This window comes from Gymnoscopelus braueri (assembly GCF_963280865.1).
Source record: "Gymnoscopelus braueri genome assembly, chromosome: 1".
NCBI lineage: Eukaryota > Metazoa > Chordata > Actinopteri > Myctophiformes > Myctophidae > Gymnoscopelus > Gymnoscopelus braueri.
The window spans coordinates 47,202,517-47,226,080 of record NC_137603.1 but is presented as its reverse complement, the minus strand read 5'-3'; the positions used below and the strand labels follow the sequence as shown (position 1 = coordinate 47,226,080).

Genomic DNA, 23,564 nt, shown 5'->3' with positions numbered 1-23,564 from the left:
AGCAACAAGGAAATGGTCTATATCAATTCTTTTGAAAAGGAATATATATCTTTTTTCAATTTTTTGACATTTACTCGTGACACATAAAAATCGGTCCGCGACCCAAAGATGGGTCCCGACCTATTTTTAACTCTATGGTCCCGACCATATCTATGGTCCCGACCCACTGTTTGGGAAACAGTGATCCATGTCATTTCCGGCGCGCGAAGTAGTCGTTTCCGTTGCGCGAAGTAGGAACATTTGGCGCTCTGCCGCAGCTTACTGTTTTAATGTGTTGTTGTTGAAACTGAATGAAATCAGACCGTCTTGAAGCAGCCGGTGGCTTCATGACAAAGTGTCGGCGACAGGTCTGAGGTCTCCATGTTGTGGTCGTGTGGATGAGTGGGTTCGATGGTCGTCGTGATACATGGAATAATAAATGTTCAGATGACAGGAGCGAGTGACAAAACAACGAGCCAACGCTCCCTGATCAAACATTAAAGACCAGCTACAACTGCCAGCCATTTGATCACAACAGTCATGAAAAGGAATACTAAACTAAAGAAAAACCCGGTGAGTTGATTTAGGTTATAGGAGCCACAGTGGCTAGTATGCTATTTCAGTAGCCTTACCTTGGCTCAAGACTATCATGTATTTTATCGATTTTGATATTTGCTAATATCAAAATCTATTAAATACATGGTAGTCTTGATCCAAGGCTACTATTTCCTCCGAGGTGGAAAGACTGGTGACGCGAGGTTACTATTTCAGTAGCAGAAAATCACAGCCTTTCTTCAGAATGTTTTACTGTTGGAGTGGATTCATTGGTTCAGTGGTTCTCAAACATTTTCATGTCATTGACCTCCAAATTGATGTGTATTTGTATTTGGGTGGTCCCAGCCCCAGGACCCCACTTTGAGAACCATTGGATTAGTTAATGACTCAGCTAATACTACAGTCAGACACACAGCTGTGCACATTCTCAGTTATTAATCATCGTTTCACAGGTCTCTCACATCATGATTGTTCTCTCTGCTGACGTAATGTTTCATGAGTTACATGTTATGTAACATAATTACACCATTGGTTCTCAAACAAGGACTCCCAGTTTGGTTTGTGTTATTTGGCCACAGACCCTTATATTATAACTCTTGAGAGTGTTACAAGTGCTATAAATGGAGTTACAAACCTGTAAGTTCCCTTTGTTTCCTAACTATCAATAATTTCGCTGTAGACCTCCTGGGAACCCCTCAAGGATCCCTGGGGGTCCCTTGGCCCCACTGTGGGAACCACTGATTTACACTGACTACACCAAAAACTTAAGGAAAAAAGATTTACACCACAGAGATAGGAAATCAACATGATTGAAATCAAATTACCTTGTATTCTATTTTTTTGGGAGAACTACATTGTTCCCTTTTCAACCTACATGACTTGAGACTAGCTGGTTGTTTCTTTGTTGACTATGGTTCATCTGATCTCACACTTTTATGTCGCTCAGGATAGTGTCTGCTGAGTTAAATGCCTAAATTATAAGGTGTACAGTACACACACGTAAGGCAGTAGACTCACAAAATACAAAAGGTCCATTGGGGAGCTCCATCTCACATTCTTGCATCTACATATGACCCTGGACGAAAACAGAATGTTCTTCCTTTCTCAACTGTCCAGACTAAAGTACAGTTGCTGCTTTATCGTGCCGTAATATGGACACTGTAAGAAGTCATTTTTTTTGTCTCACAGGTCACGGTCACCACAGCAGGACAGAGGGATATCTCAGCCTTTTTCTCCCCACCAAAACAAAAGGTAGGAAGTATGGCTGTAACTATCAATTATTTTCTTAACAATTATTCTATTGTTTTATTGTTTCGTTTTTGCTGTTTGTTTTGTGAATCAATGAGAAAAAAATCAAATTGATATTTTATCTGATTAACGATTTAAGCCATAGTTTGTAGTACAACTGTCTCACACAAATAGATCACAGGCTCACAACAAGTCACATCGGGACACGTGTGCTTAAAATAGATAATTTTCTATAATCAATTATAAGTTCAATTAACTGTTGCACCCCTAGTAGTAAGTTCACTTTATTTATTTGTCTTCAATGTTGTTTCAACGATCAACACATGCATATCCAATACTCTGTTTCTATACAAGTTTCTAAGGAAAACTAAACTCATGTTTTCACTGTGTTGCTTTCAGGGCACAGTATCTTCCATCATCATACCATTACCAACATCCACTGCCACAGCACCTACCAAGACCTTACCTCAGAATAATAATGGTAAAACTTCCCTTTCCAAACAGCTTTCTTCCTCCTCGCTGCAATATCTGTCCCCATCCAAGAAGAGCATCCTTGGGGACCTAGAGAATATCCCCCCTTCATCCCCTGACCTGATCATTTCATCTCCTGACCTGATCCTCTCTGTCCCTGAGACCCCAGACAGTCAGATTCGACCCGCCTGCACATCAACGTCCAAAGGCCGAGGTCAGCACTGCCTCCAGTCCAGCAGAGATGCCTCTGGGCTGGGGAAGGTTGACACGCTGTCCCCTGTCTGTCGGAGTTCACACAGAGAGAGGAGGGAAGAGCGAAGATCTGGCTCAGTAAAGAGACTCTTCAGCCCTCATGATGAATCCAACAATGCCAAGAGATCCAGAACCGACAACACACAACTGATCAGAAAAGCCTTGGGCCCCAAAACTAATGGCGTAAAAGTAACTACCATTATTACTACCATTCCTACCATTCCTTCCCTGAAAAAAACATGCTCTCCCAGAGACCATTTACTAAAAGAATGCCTGCAGTCGATTGGTCAGTCTGAGAGATCACAAGGTCAAGGGTCAGCGTTCAGTTTGTCAAGAGCTAATCAACCGACATTTATTGACGGCAGAAAGCAAGCGATATCATTGAAGCCCGTTTCTGTGAGAAGGGTTTCCCTCCAGTCCTCCAAGGGCTCAAGTGAACAGGAGTGTGTCTTTACTGTGATAACAGAACAGAAACTCACAGAGGAGAAACCCAGTCTCCCAGCCTTAACACAACACACATCCACACACACTCTTGGAACTGCACCTGAGTCAGATACACGCACACTTAATGCTGCAGACATGCACACACCTGCTATCTGCAGCACTGCCACAGCGGTGCCACAGACAGGCTCAGGAGAGGAAGTGCAACGTCTATCTGTAGATGGTACAGGAGCTCCAGGAACAGCAGCGACCTCATCAGACAAAGACGGAATTTCTGTGGCATCAGTGGACCAAGACACGGTTGGAGGCACGGCCATGATATCATCCGACCACAATGGAGTTGGAGGTATACCTGTGTTAGAACTAGGAGATTATTTATATCAGAGATGCAAAGGAATTGGAAGTGTAAAAGCTAATATATACTTTGGCGTGCAACCCTTTCAACAAGTGTCACGTAGCAAAAATGATGCCGTAAGTCTGTCCGTGTACTAAGATATTGTCATCTTTATGCAGTTTTTACTCTATATTTTATAATGACGAAGATGATTACGACTATTGTTGCTGATACACCAGGCTATACTTTTTTGTATGTTGCAGGATTTGAGACTTTGGATGACGGGTGGTTTGATGAGCCAATGGATCAGAGCACTGCCAATGTCCAGGTGGAGAAGCCCAAAACTGCACGGTAAGAAATGCACGTGTGTGTGTGTGTGTGTGTGTGTGTGTGTGTGTGTGTGTAGCGGAAAGCTTTGACTTTTCCATGTCACGCCATTATTTCCCGGAGTGTAACCTAACCACTGAGTAGACATGTCCAAAGTCCAGCCCAGGGGCCAATAGGGCTGGCAAGGCTGGTGTCACTCCACGGCTGCGGCTAGCCCCGCCCCCGGTCGGTGGGGTCAACATCTCCCTTCACTCTGAGGTTCGCTAATAGTAGCCTGCTAGTTGGTGCTCTTTCAGCAGTGTTTCGCCAAAATGGGAATGAATTGTTGTATGAAAACTGTTCCACGGCTTCTCACCATCGACGAGTTGAGAATAAAGGGGCTAAAATGGACAACGGACTAACTTTTCACCGCATTCCCAAATGGAAGCCAGCCAGGTCTCCCGACGTAACAAAGAGACGATGCATGGCTTGGTTGTCATTGATTGATTGAATATTTTATTAGGCAAAAAATGTAAAACAGCACAGTTACATTTAAAATACTTTGTCTAACAGGTCCGTTCATAAAAGTCCTTTCGGACTTTTATGTTTCCAATGAGGGCCTAAGTCACACCTCAGGATCCATGTAGAGAGAGTTATAGGCACTATACGCAACAAGTACCATATATTAAATGGTAGGGTACCCATCACTCTGATGCATACACCTAGCCTGGTTCCAAACAGGCTGATAATCAGGCTAGCATAAACCAGGAGTGGGCAGGACATGACAATCCTTGACAAAGTTGTCTGAGCGTCTGAAACTATTTTTAATAGTACCCTTCTGCATAGTAAAAGCAGACATGAGGTTATGCTCTGTAGATACATTATCTGTTCCCTTTTTATGTACATAGTAACCTGTACATGTTTTCAAATAAAATACATAGTCTTTCTACATAAAATGATTATATGCAAATAGAACCGCATTCTTTCACATGGCTAAAATGCATAGGCCATTATATTATTATGCAGTGCTTTCATTCAATGCAAATATAACCGAATCCTGATGATGATGATGGCTCAAGTCACCAGTTGCCTGACCTGTTAATGATCACATTATAATATGGATGGGCAGAGACCATTTTACTCCTCTTTGAGCCTGATGAGGTTCCTTTTTTATACACATAGTATCCTGTAAATGTACCTTGTTTTCAAATAAAAGACACCTTCATGTGACGTTGACTTACAGTGGTTACTTTGTAGATTTAGATTATTATTACAAAACATACAGTAACCACTTCAGCCCATACATTTCGGCCATTTGAAAATAGCCGATCTACAAGCATTGTGAGCTTGTAGATCTGCTATTTTCAAATTATTATACATTTTATACATTTGAAAGTGTGTTTTTGCAGTTGGCTTTTAACATTGTTGATGTCATTCTTTGTATGTGCCGCTGTGTGTACAAGCTATATAGTAGTGTACCCTGTTGGATGGGTCTGTAGACTGGTAGTGACCCAACCAACATGGTGAATCTTGGCCACGCCCCCCAAATCACTCCCCCACCCAAGCGAACTTTGCCAGCCCTATTATGGCACGAGGACAGATTTTATATGGCCTGCGGCTGTTTTGAAATTAACCTGGGCAGATAGGCCAAATCTCAGTAGAATTTGTAAGAATTCCTAACTGCTCGTTCCTTATGCTCTCTTTTTCAAGATGTGAAAGAAAGGAAATTATTTTATTTAAGTAAAAAATTAATTTGGCACCACTATTTATTGGAGTGTAATTATAATCGTACTGCAGTGCTTGCATGTGAAAAAGACTGAATTGTTTTTGTTCACATCATAGATGAGCGGCTTACATTTGGCTAAACTGCCAACAAAAGACTTGATATCGCACTGTAGTTAAATAAAATAGTTAAATGTGACTTTGTTATGGTCCAAATATTGTACAGTATGAGAGATGCAGTCGGCCCTAAGCTATTTTCATATTTTCAAATATGGCCCCTTAGGAAAACGTTTGGACACAGCTGCCATTAAGGGTTAGAGTGAAATAAGTTTATTATTACTAGAAGGTTCCGATTACGTACGTTAGACTCTCACATATTCCGTTCCTCTCTCTCAGATTATAGGTGCTCATCAAAACTATTAACAGCCATATACGTATGTATCTCTCCCTACAGTAAAGTACCAGACCATGTGATACTGTGTGGAGGCCATAACAACCGTTACTGGGTTCTGGATGTGGAGGAAAAGCCTAGAGAGAAACTCCTGACTATCACATCTTCTAAAGCACTCCATCCCACTGAGACATGTCTGCTTAAAGATGGATGGTTAGTGTGTTCTCAATCCGCTGTTTTCTCTTCATTCTTTTAGTGTTCTTATGCCTGATTTATACTCCCTTGCACAACGGTGTCGCACGCTGAAAATAGCTGACCTACAAGCTCACAACGTATCGTTGTGAACTTGTAGGTCGGCTATTTTCGTTGCGTGACAAAATATCAGTTGGGCTTTATTCACATCACATGCATGTATTCCATGTTGTCTGTCAAATCCACTCTCTCTGTGACTCCAGGGAAACAAGCCCAGTCTCTTGTGGCAGTGTGGTACATCTGGAGGGCCGTTGTGATGCTGGCTCCTGGCTGGTGGACAGGGAGCAAGGCTTTCTGGTTCTGCTTCCTGATTACCTAATCTCTGGAACCAGCGTTGCTAACTCCGTCCGCTGCATGAGGCGTGCTGTGCTTTCCGAAATGTTCAAGGTAATGATCAATGTTCAAGAGTAGTGTCCGAGCCGAGGTGTGCGCCTATAAAATGATGTTGTGACATTTTCAACTATGACTGAACTTAATCATAAGTTTCACATTCTCACCAGGTATAGTGACTTTGATTGGTCTACTGTACTTTACAAACATAGATACACACATACAGAGAGGCCCTGTCCTAGACCACACCGTAAAAAGAAAACACAACAACTTTATTAAGACAAGTCAAAAATAAAAGCTAAACAGTGTATGAATGTAACACCAATTTGTGGGAAGCTTGGACAAAAAAAAATCTTCCACTCATTTACACCTGTAAAATTGTGATGTAACAATTAAAGTTGATGTCTACCTGCTATCCTAGTTACTATGAAGCACATGCTGTTCTTAGTGGTCTTATCAGGCAACCAACTTCCCATTAGCATTATAATCCTTGTACTAAAATGATTACTGATTTTGTTAAAGCATTTTAACACCTTGTAGAGAGAATACTTTATTTTGCATAAGTAGTACTGTATTAGTAGAACCAAATCAGTAGATAGTATCGCCTTTTGTAACTCAATCTCTTCTTGCCTGTTCTGTCCATGACAGAGTTTTGACGGTGGTTCGAAGCAGATGCTGAACGGCACCATGGTCCATGAAATATTCCAGAAGGCTGCTGTGGCTAAAGATTTCTCCACGGAGACATTGACACGCCTTGCAGATGAAGCACTGCACCGCCCTCAGCACCTAGGAACTATGTAAGTGTGTCTCTGTCTGTGTTTATGTGTACAGTATGTGTCTCTCTACTGAAGACACTTAGTTAGCTGAGCAGGATCTGGATAGCCCACATGACCTGGGACAAAAGATTGAGAGTGTCTCTATTTAGTGAGAGATCAGCAGTATGATGTTAAACCTTCTGTCTGTAGTCACTTTGTGTGTTTGTGCATGTGTGTGTGCCTGCATGATTAAGAATCTAGGACATGTCAGTGGGACTGAGACAACATAAGAGATTTATTTCCACCTAAAAAACAAGATGACTGACAACTGGGCAGACTGGTCACAGGTGCATCAATCTCAACGGGGAATACCAGGCTACATAAATGCCTAGTATTTTTTATATATACGTATACTAGTATATGTTTTATTTTGACATTGATTGATTGATTGATTGAACATTTTATTAGGCAAAAGAATGTAAAACAGCACAGTTACATTTATAATGCTTTTGTCTAAAAGGTCCGGCCAAAAAAGTCCTTGCGGACTTGTTTCCGTTGGGGTCCTCTTGAATTAATTTCAGGAACATTAATCCTTTGAGTAACGATGTTTGTGTTTGTTGAGTTGAAGTGTGTATGTTTGTATGGTTCTCTCTCCAGGTACAGTTTGGGTTTGAGTCAGGAAGAGATGAAGCAGGAGCTGAGTGATTATCTGCCCTCCCTCAAAGACTGGGCAAACGAATACCTCAATTCTCCCAACCCAAAACCAATCAGTTTCAAACTGTATGTGCGCACACACACACACACACACACACACACACACACACACACACACACACACACACACACACACACAGAATCAGAATCAGAATCAGTTTTATTGTCACATCACAGGTTTACAAGGTAAAAAAGTGGGTGAAATTCTTTTTTGTACATCGTTCCCATCGCAACGTTAGTTTCCATAGAAAGAAGAGGGGGGGGGGAGAAGAAGAGGGGGGCAGGTGGGAAGGAGATCAAAAACAAGAGAGCAACAGAAGGCCAGACAAGTTATCTACATATTTACAAATTACCTGAGATAATAAAAAAAACTAAAGAACTAAACTAAGGTGCCTGAGCATAGCAGCAATGTATTGTATACTGTGCATGTTATACTTATACTGTGCATGATAGACAAAGGACGTTAAGGTGCTTAGAGGAAAAGGAGCACAATAAAAAGACCCAAAAAAGTCAGTGCGTTATACAAGGGATTAAGGTGCAAAAGGTCAGTGCGTGTCCACCTAGAGTGGACTGACCCTAGTATAATCCGCATGTAGCTCCATGAGGGAGTGCAACAAAAAGTCATTTGTACCTGGTGTAGTCCACAGGTGTGTCCGAGGGGGGGCTAAAGTCCAAGTCATTGTCCTTGGTATAATCCACAGGTGTGTTCAGGAAGGAAGAGCCAGAAAAGTCTGCGCCGCCTGTTGTCAGGCTGCTGAACTCATCCAGGCTTATGCCCCATTCAGCATTCTGACAGCAGCTGGGTTGAAACTACACCAAAATCTGGTGGTGGAACTCTTGATACTGCGGTAGAGCCCCTTGCCCGGTCGCGGTCGTTGTAGGGGGTTGAACAGTCTGTGACTTTGCACAGACACACACACACACACACACACACACACACACACACACACACACACACACACACACACACACACACACACACACACAAATGATGACCATTTGATTTCATTTTTGGCCAATTCTGACAGCACTACTAAGCGCGGACATGTGCAAAAGAATGCATGTATTCCAAACAGAGAGGAGCATTCGGAATAAAGTGTCTATATGGTAAATATATCTTGATTCAAACGGTATTTACCACCCCCCCAAACCAGAATGAAAATTCATTCCAATCAGACCGGAATGGAATATTCTATTCCAATTGAGGTGTTTACATGAGCATTTTTATTCTGAATGAGCAGTCATTCCGAATATAAGTGGAATATTCCTGTCCATGTAACCACAGCCACTGACTTAGGTTATTCCAGTAATCAGTCCTTTCTTCCCTATCTCTCTCTCTGTCTCCCTTCTTCCTCTCTTCCAGTCCTAGCAGTGGAGGAGCCCCAAGCAGGGGGAAGGACGCCTCGGCCGTGGCGGTGACAGTAACTGAGTTGGGGGACATCGAGGAGAATGTGTGGTCACCACGGTTCGGGCTGAAGGGGAAGATAGACTTGACAGCCCGAGTTCGAATCCAGAGACCAGGCAAAGGCGGTATAGCCCAGGAGAGGATCATGGCCCTAGAGTTGAAAACTGGGAAAGAGACAAACTCTATAGAGCACCGTAGTCAGGTAGGTACACAGTAGAGATGCGCGGATGGGTTTTTTTGTTACCCAAATCCGCGTTAACAAGTTCATTATCCATCCGCCATCCACCCGCGGTAATTATATCATCCTATTTATAGATCCGCACCAACCGCACCAAATAATTGTTATTTTCCTGACGTTAGTTTTCTTATAAACAATGTCACTCACCACTGTCGCGATGCAGTGACTGTATACAATCCACAACCATGGTAAATACAAGCGCACGTCTTCATTCAGTTCATTGAGTTACTTTCGCTTTCAACCACTTTGTTGCCATGTCGGCTTTTTATAAGCTTTTTATAAGCGACTTTTGTTTGGCACTTGTTGTGGGCTTGTTTTCATAGACCTGGCTGCTTATTTCTCGCAAGTTGTCGCAACCTGGCAACACTGGCCGGCTGCAAAGCAACATGTAGTGAGCGGCTATTTTGTGCCTGGTGTAAAATGACGTAATATTAAAATACTACAAACGCACACCGTGAAATTTAGTGCTTTTTAAAAGCTATTATAGGTCTATAGATTGATATCATTAATTTAATTCCCGCATTATTTCACCCGCGGTTTATCCAATATTAATTAATAATTATATTTGATTGACCCAAACTGCGGTTAACTGCGGCAACCGCGGCTAAAACCGCGATCCGCGCATCTCTAGTACACAGGAAGATCATTGGTGTAAAAATGCACCCAAACTTATCTGCATCTTTACACAATTCATTTAAAGTTTAGACATCTAAAGCCATTTAAAATGAATCACAGCATCAGTAATTTAGTTTTGTCTCCAGAAAGTACAGATGTACTTGTATGTTTGTACACATTAGGTTATTTTGTACACTTTGAGTGTAGAGAGGCTGGAGCTGACTTTATATTAAACATCCACATTTCCCTGTAAATTCTGTTCATTTTGGCTTTTGTGCATGTAGGTGATCCTGTACACTCTGATGAGCATGGAGAGAAACATATCCGCTGAGGCTGGCTTCCTGCTATATCTTAAGACTGGCAACGTGCACCCTGTAGTAGCAAGCCATATGGACCGCAGAGGTATTGTGTACACACACACACACACACACCATAAAAAAGGGAAATGGTATAATATTATAAAGAGCATTTAAATATTTGAGGGTTTAAATTTAGGTCACCAAAATCAACTATAACTTCTCACTTTTGCCAATGCCATAGTTTAATTGAATTTGATAATTGCTTTAAATCTGCAATCCATAGATTTTGTGTCCAACACCGGATTCGAAGCCAGCTCTTGCTTGGGAGATCAAATATCTACCACTACAAGAGGGAATCCCTGCTTTGGCATTTTTTTTACATTTTTGACAAATCTTGAAAGTGTGAGAATTACTGATTTAGAAGGCATTTGTAGAATTGGCCTCAGGTCTTAATGGGTTAATATTATAATGACCATCCAATACACCACACCACAGTTCCCTGCAACCAAGGAAGGGCCCTGTCTTCTCACACTAAAAGGCGACGTCTTTTCCATCTATCCATCTACCAAACCTTTCTCTGTTTACATCAGAGTTGTTGAAGCTGAGGAACATGATGGCCCATCACCTAGGCAACACTGTGGAGAAGGGGCCAGAGCACAGCCATCTGTCTAGACTTCCTGACATCCTGACGGACAGACAGACCTGCCAGTACTGCCCTCAGAGGAGAAACTGTGCTTTATACGAGAGGTACACCATGAGAACTTGAAGCCTAATTGATACTTAGTCATACAACAGTGTTGCTCACGGCAAATGACTGATAAAAAAAAGTATAAATTAGGCTTAAAAGAGAACCACAATTTTCTACTTGATCTCTCTGTATGTGCCTGTGTGAAAGTTAGGAATGGAATACTGTATATGGCAGCACTTTCCCATCATGATTCCAACACTGGCTTTAGAAAGAATGGCGTACGACGGTGATGTCATCCAACATAAGCTAAACTACAGAGCTTGACTTCTTTAACTCCATACCTGTATGAGCGCTAGAGTACAAAGAAATATAATGACTCTAGTCAGAGAAAGTTGTAAAGCTAAAGTAAAGTGCTGTTAATGTTTGGTCGAGGTAAAGTTCTGGCAGTGATGCTGAGCAATACAGAGTGAAGGTGTACAAGTATAGCAGGTGTTTTTTTTGTATTTAATTCTTACTGGCAATAAATGAAGATACAAGCTGGTGCAGCTGTCCTTTAAAGACCCATTCCAATGTCTTAAAATCTTAAAATCCAGGTGGTACTGTTTCCATATCAATTTATAAGTACAGTAAATCAGTTGTTGAATCCAACAGTTAAGTAGGTCAAACAGAGCTAGCTAACCCCCATAAATAACCCAATGTGATAATAAACTAATAAACTACATTCAACTTATTATGAACTTCTCACCTCTCAGGGTGGTGAACAGCGGATCACCAGGCAACATCTCATCAGATATCGTGCGTGACTTTGTGCTGCAAGAGACGGGTCACCTGACCCCACTACACCTGAACTACTTCTCTAAATGGCTGCTGCTCTGCTGCCTAGAGACGGTTACCATGGAGAACAAGAATGGCCGCAAGCACGTGTGGCTGCAAACTGCTGAAGAGAGGTCAGAGCCTGGATCATGTAAAACACAGTTGCATAATATATATATATTTATTACACGGCTTGATTCTGAACGAATGTTTTTCAAAACATGCAAAGCGAGAAATAGACAATGCCGCAACATAATATTGATTAATATTTGATCAACATTCCTACTGGGGTTGTGTTGTGAGCCGAACTGCTGCACTGCACGCACCTGGCATCTAATGGACTTTGTTTTTACTGTAAACAATTAAAAATCCATTAAAACCGGGAAAGCATCTGTAATTTTTTTTATTTTTCTGTTGGCTATTCAAATTTAGCAGATATGCATATGCTATTTTTGAACATTTAAAAAAAAATCTTGAAAGTGTGAGAACTACTGATTTAGAAAGCATTTGTACAATCGGCCTCAGGTCTTAATGGGTTAAACGTTTTGCCTCAGGGTCTAATCACCCTGTCGGGTTTATTTCTCTACAATGGCCTGCTCACTATTCATCATCAAAATGATTCATCTCGATATGTCCTCTTAAACACATGTACTGCACATAATTGTAATTAATAGCATACTCTTGAGTTTGCAACACAACGTTTTCAGTGTCTGTTACTTTTTGATTACTTTGCCACCAAGATATGAAGTATAACGCAGTTTTTCCATCAAATTGTCAGTTTACAATGTGTGGCCTTAAATAGGCAAACTAGGCTCACTAAAGCAATACAGAGAGAACATTGGCTGATCTATGATTCTATCTGGTCTGTTTTGCCAGGGAGAAAAGTGGGGGCTGTGCAGGGAACCTGGAGCTCTTGGGGCCAGTCACCGTTCAGTCAGAAGAGGTTATCCTCCATCACTTCCAGCGCCAGGGCACAGCCTCACAGCAGGGGGTCAAGAGTAGTTTGGCTGAGGGGGACCGTGTTGTCGTCAGCGACCAGGAGGGTCGTCTTATTGCCGTGGCATCAGGCTACCTGTGTGCAGTCAGCGGAACCTTGATCAGCTGCACTCTGGATAAGTGAGTATACGTGTTCGCACATCATGTGCATGAACACACGCGCACAGACACTGGTTTATTATATACTTTTGGTATATTAAACACATTTTAATGAATTTTTATATCGTCTTAAAATGCTTATGTACTGTATCACTGCTCATTTATCATCTTAAAGCTACCACCACAATAGCCACTAAAATAGTCATTGTAGTAATCTGAATTCAGACCTGCACCCAGACGTCTGCTCAGTGGAAATCACCTAGTGTGTGTGTGGTTGTGTGTGTGTGTTGCAGAGACTTGTCTAAGTACAGTGGTGTTTTATTTCGGTTGGACCATGATGAGGGGGTGATTGGCCTCAGTACTCACCTCACTAATCTCTCCAGGCTGATGGAAGACAGTCAGGACAGGTATGTCAATTACTAAATGATAATAAGCCATAACATGTACAATATTATATGATGGCAAAAGTACAGTTTATACAGGATGAAGTGTTAAAAAGCTACAGTATATACAGTAGTATGTGTTCATTAGCTATGATAAAGTATACAGTATTAATTAGCTATGATGGTAAAGTATGTACAGCATTATGTGTTGTAAATATAATATTATGTGATAGTAGTAAGCTTTTATATTATATATAAAGTAGATGATAAGTTATGACAGTAAAGTATTCTTTACTGTATATAATACAGTATTATGTGATAATATGCAATGAGAGTGTAGTATGTGATAATAAACTGATAAACCATGATGCTATATAGGTACAGTAGTACGTGATAAGCCATAATAGTTACAGTATTATGTTATAAGCCATGATGGAATACTATAAAGTGGTATAATAAGCCATGATTGTATATTGTATTGTATATTGTAGTGTAGTCTACAGTAAGAAGGCGTTATGAGTGTAATATATTATGTGGTATAATAGTATTCTGTGGTAATAAGTATCAATTGATCTATATTTGTCTGTGTGTTTGCTTCTGTGTGGAACTGTATATCCAGCAATCATCTATGTGTTTGCTTCTGTTTGGAACTGTATATCCAGCAATCATCTATGTGTTAGCTTCTGTTTGGAACTGTATATCCAGCAATCATCTATGTGTTTGCTTCTGTTTGGAACTGTATATCCAGCAATCATCTGTGTTTGCTTCTGTTTTGGGACTGTATATCCAGCAATCGTATGAGGGAGCTGATAGTTGACCTCCGTCCTCCAGAGTTCATCTCTAGTCTCAGCTCTGTTCTTCCCAGAGATGCCAAAGACATCGTAGCCAACATACTCAAGGGTTAGCACTCTACTCTGTCATATACTACTGTACCCAAAGCAGATCAAAGATCATCATTGTCTTTAAACTCTGTTCACTTATATTCTCTTTTGTTGTATGCGCTATTTTAGAAAAATATTTCTACAGGGTAGAGAGGGTGTAACTCAGTTTCCAAATTTCACCACCTAACATCCCATTTCAAAATGAAAACTCCACACTACAGCTCACAAAAGGCTTGCAAACATGCAATAACATGTTGCATGTTTGTAAGTCGTTTAGTTTTCCTATGCTTTTAAGGTGCTGTTGAACGCTGTTGAATAGTATTAATAAATGTTTTGCTGCATTTTATTTCACCATTGTTTTTCTTTTGGGACGGTTTGGAAGCCCTTCCCCCGGTGTTTAATAACACTGGCAAAGCCAATCGCAACGTATCAGATAAGCTATAATTTTGTTGGGGATCACTGCCGGCAAAATTAGCCAAAGTGATCCCCAAAGCACAAAGTTTGTAGCCTGGGTGTGCCGGCAGGGAGGCAAAACTCTGCACCCCCCTGGCCCAGATGTAGCCAAGAGAACAGATTCGCAGAGCGCCTGAACAATTGCCCTGTCAGGCTGTGTTTAAACTCGGTGAGAAACTGAGAGAATTAACATTGTCCTAAGATCCAGTGACCCAGTCCATTTCATTCATTGAAAGTGCTTTACATAAGGCATACATAGGCGTTCAAAATCTTAATAGAAGGAATAAAATCTTTGAAGAAAAACAGAGATTAGGTCAGGTTGTATTTGAGTATGGGGGGTACAGACTACATTGGAGCCAAAGATACACACTTTAAAATTAACCATTTATGTATCAGAATGAAAAATCACACCCAGTGTGAAGTGGGCGGTGTGGTCACAGTGGTCATCACAGTGATGGAAGAAGTGATGGAAGAAACCATAACTTAAAAAAAACAAAAAAAAAGTTATGGTCCTATTTATAGGGCTATGCACATGTGTCATGTTTCCCTAGCCAATCACAGTCCTGAATAGACTGTGATTGGCCAATCACGGTGCAGGGTTAGGGGGGTACATTTGTGGCCAATCACAGCGCAGGATTTGGTGTGCAAATATCCAAACCTCACATATAGGGGCGGTTTCACCGCCCAAAAAGAATGAAAAAAATCTTTAGAAGGCATTGGAGAACATAAATGTTTTTAGCTTAGATTTAGAAGGAGTCAGAGTTGGAGCGAGTCTCAGATCCTCTGTGTGGCATAATAACTAAATGATGCTTCAATATGTTTTGTTTTAACCATGGGAACAGTTAGTAGACTGGTCCTGGACTTTCTGAGACTTTTTGAGGGTTCGTGCTTTCTAATTCTGGTTAGAAGGACGTTCTAAATGCATGATTAAGTTCTGTCTTGCTGTATGCCACTGCACCTCTGCTGACTGACTGTCTTTTTTCCCTCCTCGTGTGTGTGTGTGTGTGTGTGTGTGTGTGTGTGTGTGTGTGTGTGTGTGTGTGTGTGGTGTGTGACTAGGTCTCAACAAGCCCCAGAAACAGGCTATGAAGAAGGTGCTACTGTCTAAAGACTACACACTGATTGTTGGCATGCCTGGCACAGGCAAAACCACAACCATCTGCACCCTGGTGAGCTTTGAACCAACTACTGCAGAACCCCAAACTAATCCATTCTTTGACACTAGTTCTACTGCTGGTTTTCTATAATACTATGGTAGGTAATGGCTTTCACCAGGTGTTCTAACCAAATCCTGATTAGACCGCTAGAATAACGAAGAGTGGACATGGTCACCGCTATCTGCGCCCTGTAGACTAGAGGGCATAACCTCAACTCCAATGTATTTTGTACAGCCCTTAATCACTGTTACAGTCTAAAAATCCCCCCCCCCCCTCCGTCCTTAGATGCTCAATCGAGTAAGAATAAACTCCCAAGAAAAAACCCTTGATGGGAAAATAAAATGATGAATCCTCAGGAACGGTCACAAAATAGACGGCCTGTTCCAGGGCGGACTGGCATGAAATAGGTGCCGAGTGGGCAATATCCATCACCTCATAACCCCCCTCTTCCCTATTTTTTTCCTCTATTGCTGACTGTGTGTTCCTCTCAGGTTCGTATCCTGCATGCCTGTGGCTTGAGTGTCTTGCTGACCAGCTACACTCACTCTGCTGTTGACAATATCCTGTTGAAGCTCAAACGTTTTCGTGTGGGCTTCCTGCGTCTGGGACGGGGCCAGAAGGTATACCTTACTCAGACTTAGGCTCTGTCTTATTTGAAAGCTACCTAGGTAGGTAGCATTCTTTAGGAAATATGGCCATTTGGTACGGTCTCGTTAAAGCCAGAAACATTGGATACATCATAGTTAGATTCTTTGCTTTGGGGGTGACAAGATGGCCAAGAGTAGTTAGGCTATCCCATAAGACCATGCAGCGAAGCCAGGGACCATTGCATCCATCAATGTTATTTATTAAAGTCAGTCAGTTCATCTGTTGGGCAAGAGGATGGATTACCATAGAAACTGCTAAATGTGTCACTTGATGCTACTTTATATGAATCAAACCGTTTCAACACCATAAACAACTGTGGGCATGAAAACAGAACATTAGATAATTAAATTACTTAAAATGCTTTTTTTAAAACACTAGTGTCATTTTGGAGAATAGAATTGTCAATACCTTTTTTCTTTTTCTCTCTCTGTCTTTGTCTTTTTCTCAACTCTGTCTCTGCATCTCTAGATTCATCCAGATATATTGCCCTATACAGAGGAGAGAGGGAGGAAGGATGCCGTTCACAATCTGCCAGAGCTAGAGCAGCTTTATAACAAGGAGGTGAGGAGATGTGGGCTGCATCACGGTCATTCGATTTGACCTGCTACAAAAACATATTCCATCGCAGAATTACTTGACTGGGAATTACTTATTTCTGTTAGTGTTATCATTTTCCTAAAACAAATGAAAATATATTCAAATGTTCCATAATGACACGAGTAGAGCCAGCACCCTCCAGTGAATCTAAGGCATAACTCCAGTAAATGTGTTATGGTGTAATAAACGATAACGGTAGCTTATTGTTTTCCCACAAATTAATCATAAATCCCCCCCCCCCTCTCTCTGCCATTAAACTCTTTCTCTAGCTTGTGGTGGCCACCACCTGTATGAGCACCAAACACCCTATTTTCTCTCGTCGCCGGTTCGATTTCTGCATCATTGACGAGGCCTCACAGATCAGTCAACCTATCTGCCTCGGACCACTGTTCTACGCCAATAGATTTGTACTGGTGGGAGATCACCAGCAGCTACCTCCTATTGTACAAAACCAGGAAGCGAGGTATAACGATATTTTCTGTGTGTGTGTGCGTATATACAGTATATGCATCCGTTTGTGTACTGTATATAATGATTCTGTCTCTCTAGGTCTTTGGGGATGGATGAAAGCCTGTTTAAGCGCCTAGAGCTCCACAGTGAAGCAGTGGTCCATCTCAATGTACAGTATAGGATGAACAGGTACAAATCATTAACAAATACTGCGAGTTTATGTATATGGTGAATGTATTTGTTTAAATTAATCCAAAAAAGCACACGTTTCTAACACTTGCAGCAATTACGATAAATGTTTATTAATAAATGTAAATTAAATTAATAAATCTGAAAGATAATATAGAATTCCTTTAATGTCATAGTCGAATGATTGATTTCAGAGAGACTGTAGGTAGTCACTATTCACTAAGGGGTGGCAGGGGCTTAATTACAATTGCACCGATGGGACATGAACCCACACAACCAAGGGGAGGAGAAGAAGGGACAGGACAAGAAGGGAGAGGAAAGGGATGTAAGGAAGAGGGGAGGTGGAGAGGGAGAGAGGAGGAGAGGGAGAGGTCCCCTCCCTCTTTTGCCTTTTAACTTTGTAGGGTGACTGAGTACTGAGAGTACTGAGAAAAGCAATCTAGCTAGCTAGCATATCATAAAGAAAGGTTTTATGGATGGATTGATTGATGGATGGATACCTTTATTGATCCCGCGGGGGAAATTCAGGTGCCAGAGACAGCACAGTCGTAAACGTTACAGATACAGGGTATAGATGTACAGTAGGTACAGAAGAATAACGTCCCAATAAAGACACCCTCAAACAAACGATAGTGCTTTGCTTTCTGGATCAGCAGAATTCACTCCCAGACCCTCATGTATCGAACAGGCCTCATTGAAATAAAAACCATAGTTTTCCCACAATGTATGTGTGTGCATCGCTGTCTCTCTCTCTCCAGTCAGATAATGTCTCTCAGTAACTCGCTGATGTACGATGGTCGGCTGGAGTGTGGATCTGAAAGGACAGCCACCGCCTTGCTCTCCTTGCCCTTCCTGGTCTCAGTCCAATCACAGCTCAGCTCTCTCGCTAAGACACGTCCACAGCATGACTTAGCCTGGATACAGTCAGCCCTGTTGCCTAGCAACCCTGTCTGCTTCCTGGATACCTCACAGGTGGGTTTTTTTTTTTTACTTAGTATTTTTCAGACACTGGGCTGTGAGCCACAAGTGAAATGGATGGAAAGTTCACAAGGATATGCAGTAATGTGTTTTGAAGGATTCGCAAGAGCAAGAAAATTGACATAACTGCTTGTCATAAATCTTTGAAGTGCAGTGGGAAAGCATTAATGAAATGTTGATATAAAAAACAAACGCAGCCTGGACCGCTGGCGTAGCGGTCTGGGCATCTAGGCTCCAAAGTAGCCCGACGGTACGTCGCGGGTTCGAGTCCCGATCCCGACAGCCTTTGCTGCATGTCTCTCCCCATTTCCTGTCAACCTGATCAAAGGCATAAAAGCCCAAAAATAAATCTTAAGGAAAACAAACCAAAAAAACGCTTATTTCAGTTTTTCTCAGCAGTTTGCACACGTGTTCTGAAAGCATAATAATTTTCTCAAAACTCTAAACAAGTCAAACACATGAAATGCGAATCCCACAAATCTACCAAATGAAAACAATATTATGTTGTCTCTGACACACAGACCATCATATGAGTAGACATTTCTAGAACCAGTTGAATACTAAATGGAGGGAATGGGAGGGGATGGAAAACACTACTCTCCTTATCGGGAGAATTATGCCTTTGAATGTTCAGTGTTACATTTACTGCTGTTGTAAAATATTACTGTATAATAAGAAGAGGGATTTGTTGTGCTCTCCCAAGGGGAAATTACTTATCTGCGTTGAGCCACTAGTGTCTAGCTGTGAGTGCACAGGGGAGCAGTTTGAGGTTAAGTGTCTTGCTCACTGGGACTCGTAACCAGGTGACACAAATCCTGGAGGAGCCGAGGGACTTTCTGATTCTGATTTCCCATACAGCCACTCAACCGCCGAGCTGCTGCCAATGTTGTTGTTTTTTATAGTAAAAAATAAAACGACACAAAACAACATACAGTAACAATACAATATGTATTGTAGCCTGTATATCACAGCAACACAACTGGATGTGTAAAATAATGTGTACAGGACAAACTAAAGAAAATGGGCAGGTTCAGTGAAAGAAAAGGCGTGGATCTCAGGGTCCACATGGGAACAGCGTGGCTCGGTTGGCTATGTTGTGGACCTTGGAGCAGCCTGTGACCTTATTAGTCTATATACTCTTCTATCACATACACTGTACTGTATGATGTATCATGGCAAATTTGGAATTTCAGCCTGGTCAGAACCCTGTTGAGTTCATTATCAAATTAAAGTTAAATATTTCAAAAAGTATATTTGGCCCACTGGCAGTGTGACTGAAGAAGAAATGTGACGCTGATTGGTCCAGCAGTTTGCGAGATTATCGCCTGACACAGAGACACGTAGACAAACAGACAGGCGCTATTCTACTGTACATGGCTAGACCTGCAGAGTTTCAGGTTGTGGTCATTCCAGCGTTGGTGTATAAACAATCAAGAAAAACTTAATAACGCACCTGGGGATGCAAACCCTGCTCACACCAATCTATTGTTCTGCATCTCGGTTCCAGACATGTGGCCGATTATCTGATTTTGATCTTAAGAGTGACCTTGACCATTACCCTTTTTGACCCAAACGTAATCGTCTTGGCAGCCTACTGAACATTCCCACTAAGTTTAATGAAAACACACACACAACCAGTTGCGATACTTGCCATGCATGCAGGGCAAGGTAACTGATGTCTCTGTACTGTTCTCGTTACTGTAGGTGCCAGCATTGGAGAGAGTGGAGCAGGGAGGCGTCAGTAACCACATAGAGGCTGCCCTGATACACACACTACTGACACAGCTGATAAAGGTATGGCGATGCATGCGCACACACTTGGTTTCCTATTTATCTCTGACACTTCAAAGTGCATTTTAATGTTCTGATTTCATGTACCATTTTGTTCACATTGGAAGACAATGTCAAGCTTTGGACAAAATATAAAACTGAAATGCATTCATAAGATAATATGCCTCAATACATACAGTATCTAATAATACTGTGTAGCCTGGCTATAATGTGATTTTAGTAATGTATGTTGAAATGGGACATTATATGAGAAAATCACCTTCCTTGTCTTTTTACAAGCTTGGTTTAATGCTAGTAATGTTGGCGTGTATACCTGTCTCATCAGCATCACCCCTTTTCATCGTTAATGTCTTTGAAACTTTATCTTTGGGTTTGCCAGTTGCCTATAAGGCAGGTGATGATGTTATCTCTAGCCTCTGAAGTAACGCATCTTCTTACACATCTCTTCTTTTCCTTATTTATTTCTTTAGGCAGGTTGCAAGCCCAGTGATATTGGCGTTATCGCCCCCTACAGACAGCAGTTGAAAACGATCTCGGCTCTGCTGCAGTCGCCTGAGTTCAGCGCTGTGGAGGTTAATACAGTGGACAGATACCAAGGTCGTGACAAGAGCCTTATTGTGTTGTCCTTTGTCAGGAGTACCACTGAGGAAGGAAACGTACGTATCAATTACCTTATTTTCATTATTGCCTTTATGTCCCTGTCATATGTATCTCACCTTCAGTCTTATCTCTTGTCCATCTGTCTTTATTTTTCACCCTGACCCTAACTCGGACAGAATCTGAGCATTTTTCCTCCCTCTGTCTGAAAGGAAAGAACAACATAAACAAACAAACAAAAAGAACGACAAATTGTACAAAAACAATTATTAAAATATGATCAAAATTCATCTCTCGCTGTGTCTCTCTCCCTCCATCCATAGTTGGGTGAGTTACTAAAGGACTGGCGCCGTCTGAACGTAGCGGTCACCAGGGCTAAACACAAGCTGCTGATGGTGGGCTCAGCATTAACACTACGACGCTATGCACCGCTGGAGAAACTACTGAATCACCTGCAACAAGAGAACATGATATCCTTTTTTATATGGCTTATTATTACCTTTAATAGAGAGGTTTGTCTGTTTGTATTTTGCAAACCACTGGACCGATAATTGCCAGATTTCATGTACATGCTACAAGTAAGCAAACAAAATGAATATCCACATTTTGCACATGTTTTATATTTTATTTATTTTTCTAAATACAGTAGCCTACTTTGCTGTCAACTGTTCTCAGACTTTTCTTGTCTTCCAACTTGTCTTTCAGAATGGGTTTGTAACTGTGTGAAATCTGGAAAATGTTCTTAGTTTCAGTCAGCACAATATCTGTCTTATCTTATCTATCCATGCCATCATGTGATCATGTGCCTTTGAGTGAAAACTCTTGCCTTTGTGTGCGTTTTCATTGTGCAACTACTGTGGTATTTTCCTGAACCCTGACCTCACATAATCAAGCTCCCTCCAGCCACCCACGAGGCCCTGCCCAGCATGCACCTGTGATCACAGGTTCTACTCACCATGGTGTTTTAAGTTTTCTGACAGCAGAGCAGCCAAAGATTGTGCGTCACCTCAACAAGTTATCACACCATTATATCCCATGTACTGGCTGTCATGTCAAATAACCATCCAGATGCTGGGAGATCTCACTTGTTTCTCAGACCAGCTGGAATTGTTTCCTGTGGTGTATGGTCTTTTACAGTCAGCAACAGGGTGGAAGATGCGTTGTCATGGCAAACTGGAACCGCAGCCTCATAGACTCAAAAACTCTAAACTACTGTAATTAGACAGAGACTTACTGTACATAAACAGGGCCAGGGTCTATGAATGAAGTAATGTTGTAGGAAATAAGCTGAGTGATGTTTGTATGCTACATTCCCTGAGGCCTTGCCATGTTATTGTGTATGTTCTAGTTATTTATTTTAAATTCCTCATACTTGAACTATTCCAATTTTAGAAGTAGCAGTTGTTAAGTGAATTTCTGTTTTCGGGACTTGTTTACTAGCTAATCTAAGATGATAAATAAAGCTGAATTGAACTGCTTCCGTTATACCACAAAGTGAGAGTGGATAGTAAATGTTTCTTGCTTTATCACGGTACAGACCAGCAAATCTCACAAAGGTGCAGTACATGCATATAGAGCTAGAAAGGATTGGAAAGGAAACTTGCTGCTATATTTTTGAACACCAGTAACTTCAACCACATGTGTATATATAACTGCTAGTAATGATAGTCCATCATCCTTCCTAATGCAGTGAATGAAAAATTAGACTGATTAATCAGACTAATTAAGCTCAGCTGGGTTTACTGAGTTGTAACACTTTTAGTGTATCACATTTAAGTCAAATTCTGTAACTGCAAAGGTAACATAGCAGTTAAATTAGTCTAGAAACAATAAGGTACTCATTTAAAGGTCCACAAGCTTAAAGAATCATATAATCAGTCATAACAAAAGTAAAACCAAGGCTTTGCAGTATTTTCCCCTCAGGTTCACTACTTGCAGTTACTGAACTTTACCTTTTGTAATTCAAAGAAAACCATCAGACCTCAGAGTAGTCATACAGACTGAATGAACAAGTGTCCTGACCATGTTTTCTGGTTGAATATACCGAGCACCTCGGTGAGGTTTGGATGATTTTAATCTTTTTGTTTGTATTTGATTTGAACAAATTGCCTGTTACTGTGATTAAAAAGAAATTGTTTTTGCACATTTAAACATGAATAAATATTAACTGACAAAGGTTTCTGTTTTTCCCAATGGTCATTTAGCAAGCTAAAGGTTTCAGCATTGGATTAAAGAGTCGGCACATTTGTTTAACCTTTTGTTTTAGTTTTATTGTCTTTGTCCTTTGAATTGACGAGATGGTTACAATTTCTATCTTTGTGTGTGACGTCTGGAGAATGTTAAAGGTTTCTGTCTTGCCCCTTGGTGGCACTGCAGGGTGAGACGTATAGTATCTAGAGTCAGATGTATCTAGAGTGACTGCATTTATCAATGTAAACATCTGCCTCAGGGTGGTGGCAATGTGTTCACCCAGGTTGACATTTCTATCACTCCAGGTGTGCAGAGTAGTCCTTTCATGAAAAACTTGAGGGTGGCAG

At 41.3% G+C, this 23,564-nt stretch overlaps 1 protein-coding gene across 1 annotated transcript; it reads left to right on the top strand.

Moving 5' to 3' along the window:
- The first annotated feature begins 239 nt into the window (after positions 1 to 239).
- On the top strand, positions 240 to 23,070 carry dna2 (DNA replication helicase/nuclease 2). Its single transcript, XM_080438997.1, has 25 exons — positions 240 to 552; positions 1,723 to 1,785; positions 2,182 to 3,292; positions 3,544 to 3,631; positions 5,763 to 5,912; positions 6,155 to 6,338; positions 6,930 to 7,078; positions 7,694 to 7,816; positions 9,114 to 9,357; positions 10,293 to 10,410; positions 10,898 to 11,054; positions 11,748 to 11,942; positions 12,685 to 12,924; positions 13,197 to 13,310; positions 14,077 to 14,186; positions 15,680 to 15,789; positions 16,269 to 16,397; positions 16,894 to 16,986; positions 17,292 to 17,485; positions 17,572 to 17,661; positions 18,420 to 18,633; positions 20,344 to 20,433; positions 20,901 to 21,086; positions 21,351 to 21,500; positions 21,915 to 23,070. The coding sequence occupies exons 1-25, from the start codon at positions 520 to 522 to the stop codon at positions 21,963 to 21,965; spliced, it is 4,386 nt and encodes a 1,461-aa protein (XP_080295123.1). The 5' UTR covers positions 240 to 519; the 3' UTR covers positions 21,966 to 23,070.
- The last annotated feature ends 494 nt before the right edge of the window (positions 23,071 to 23,564 follow it).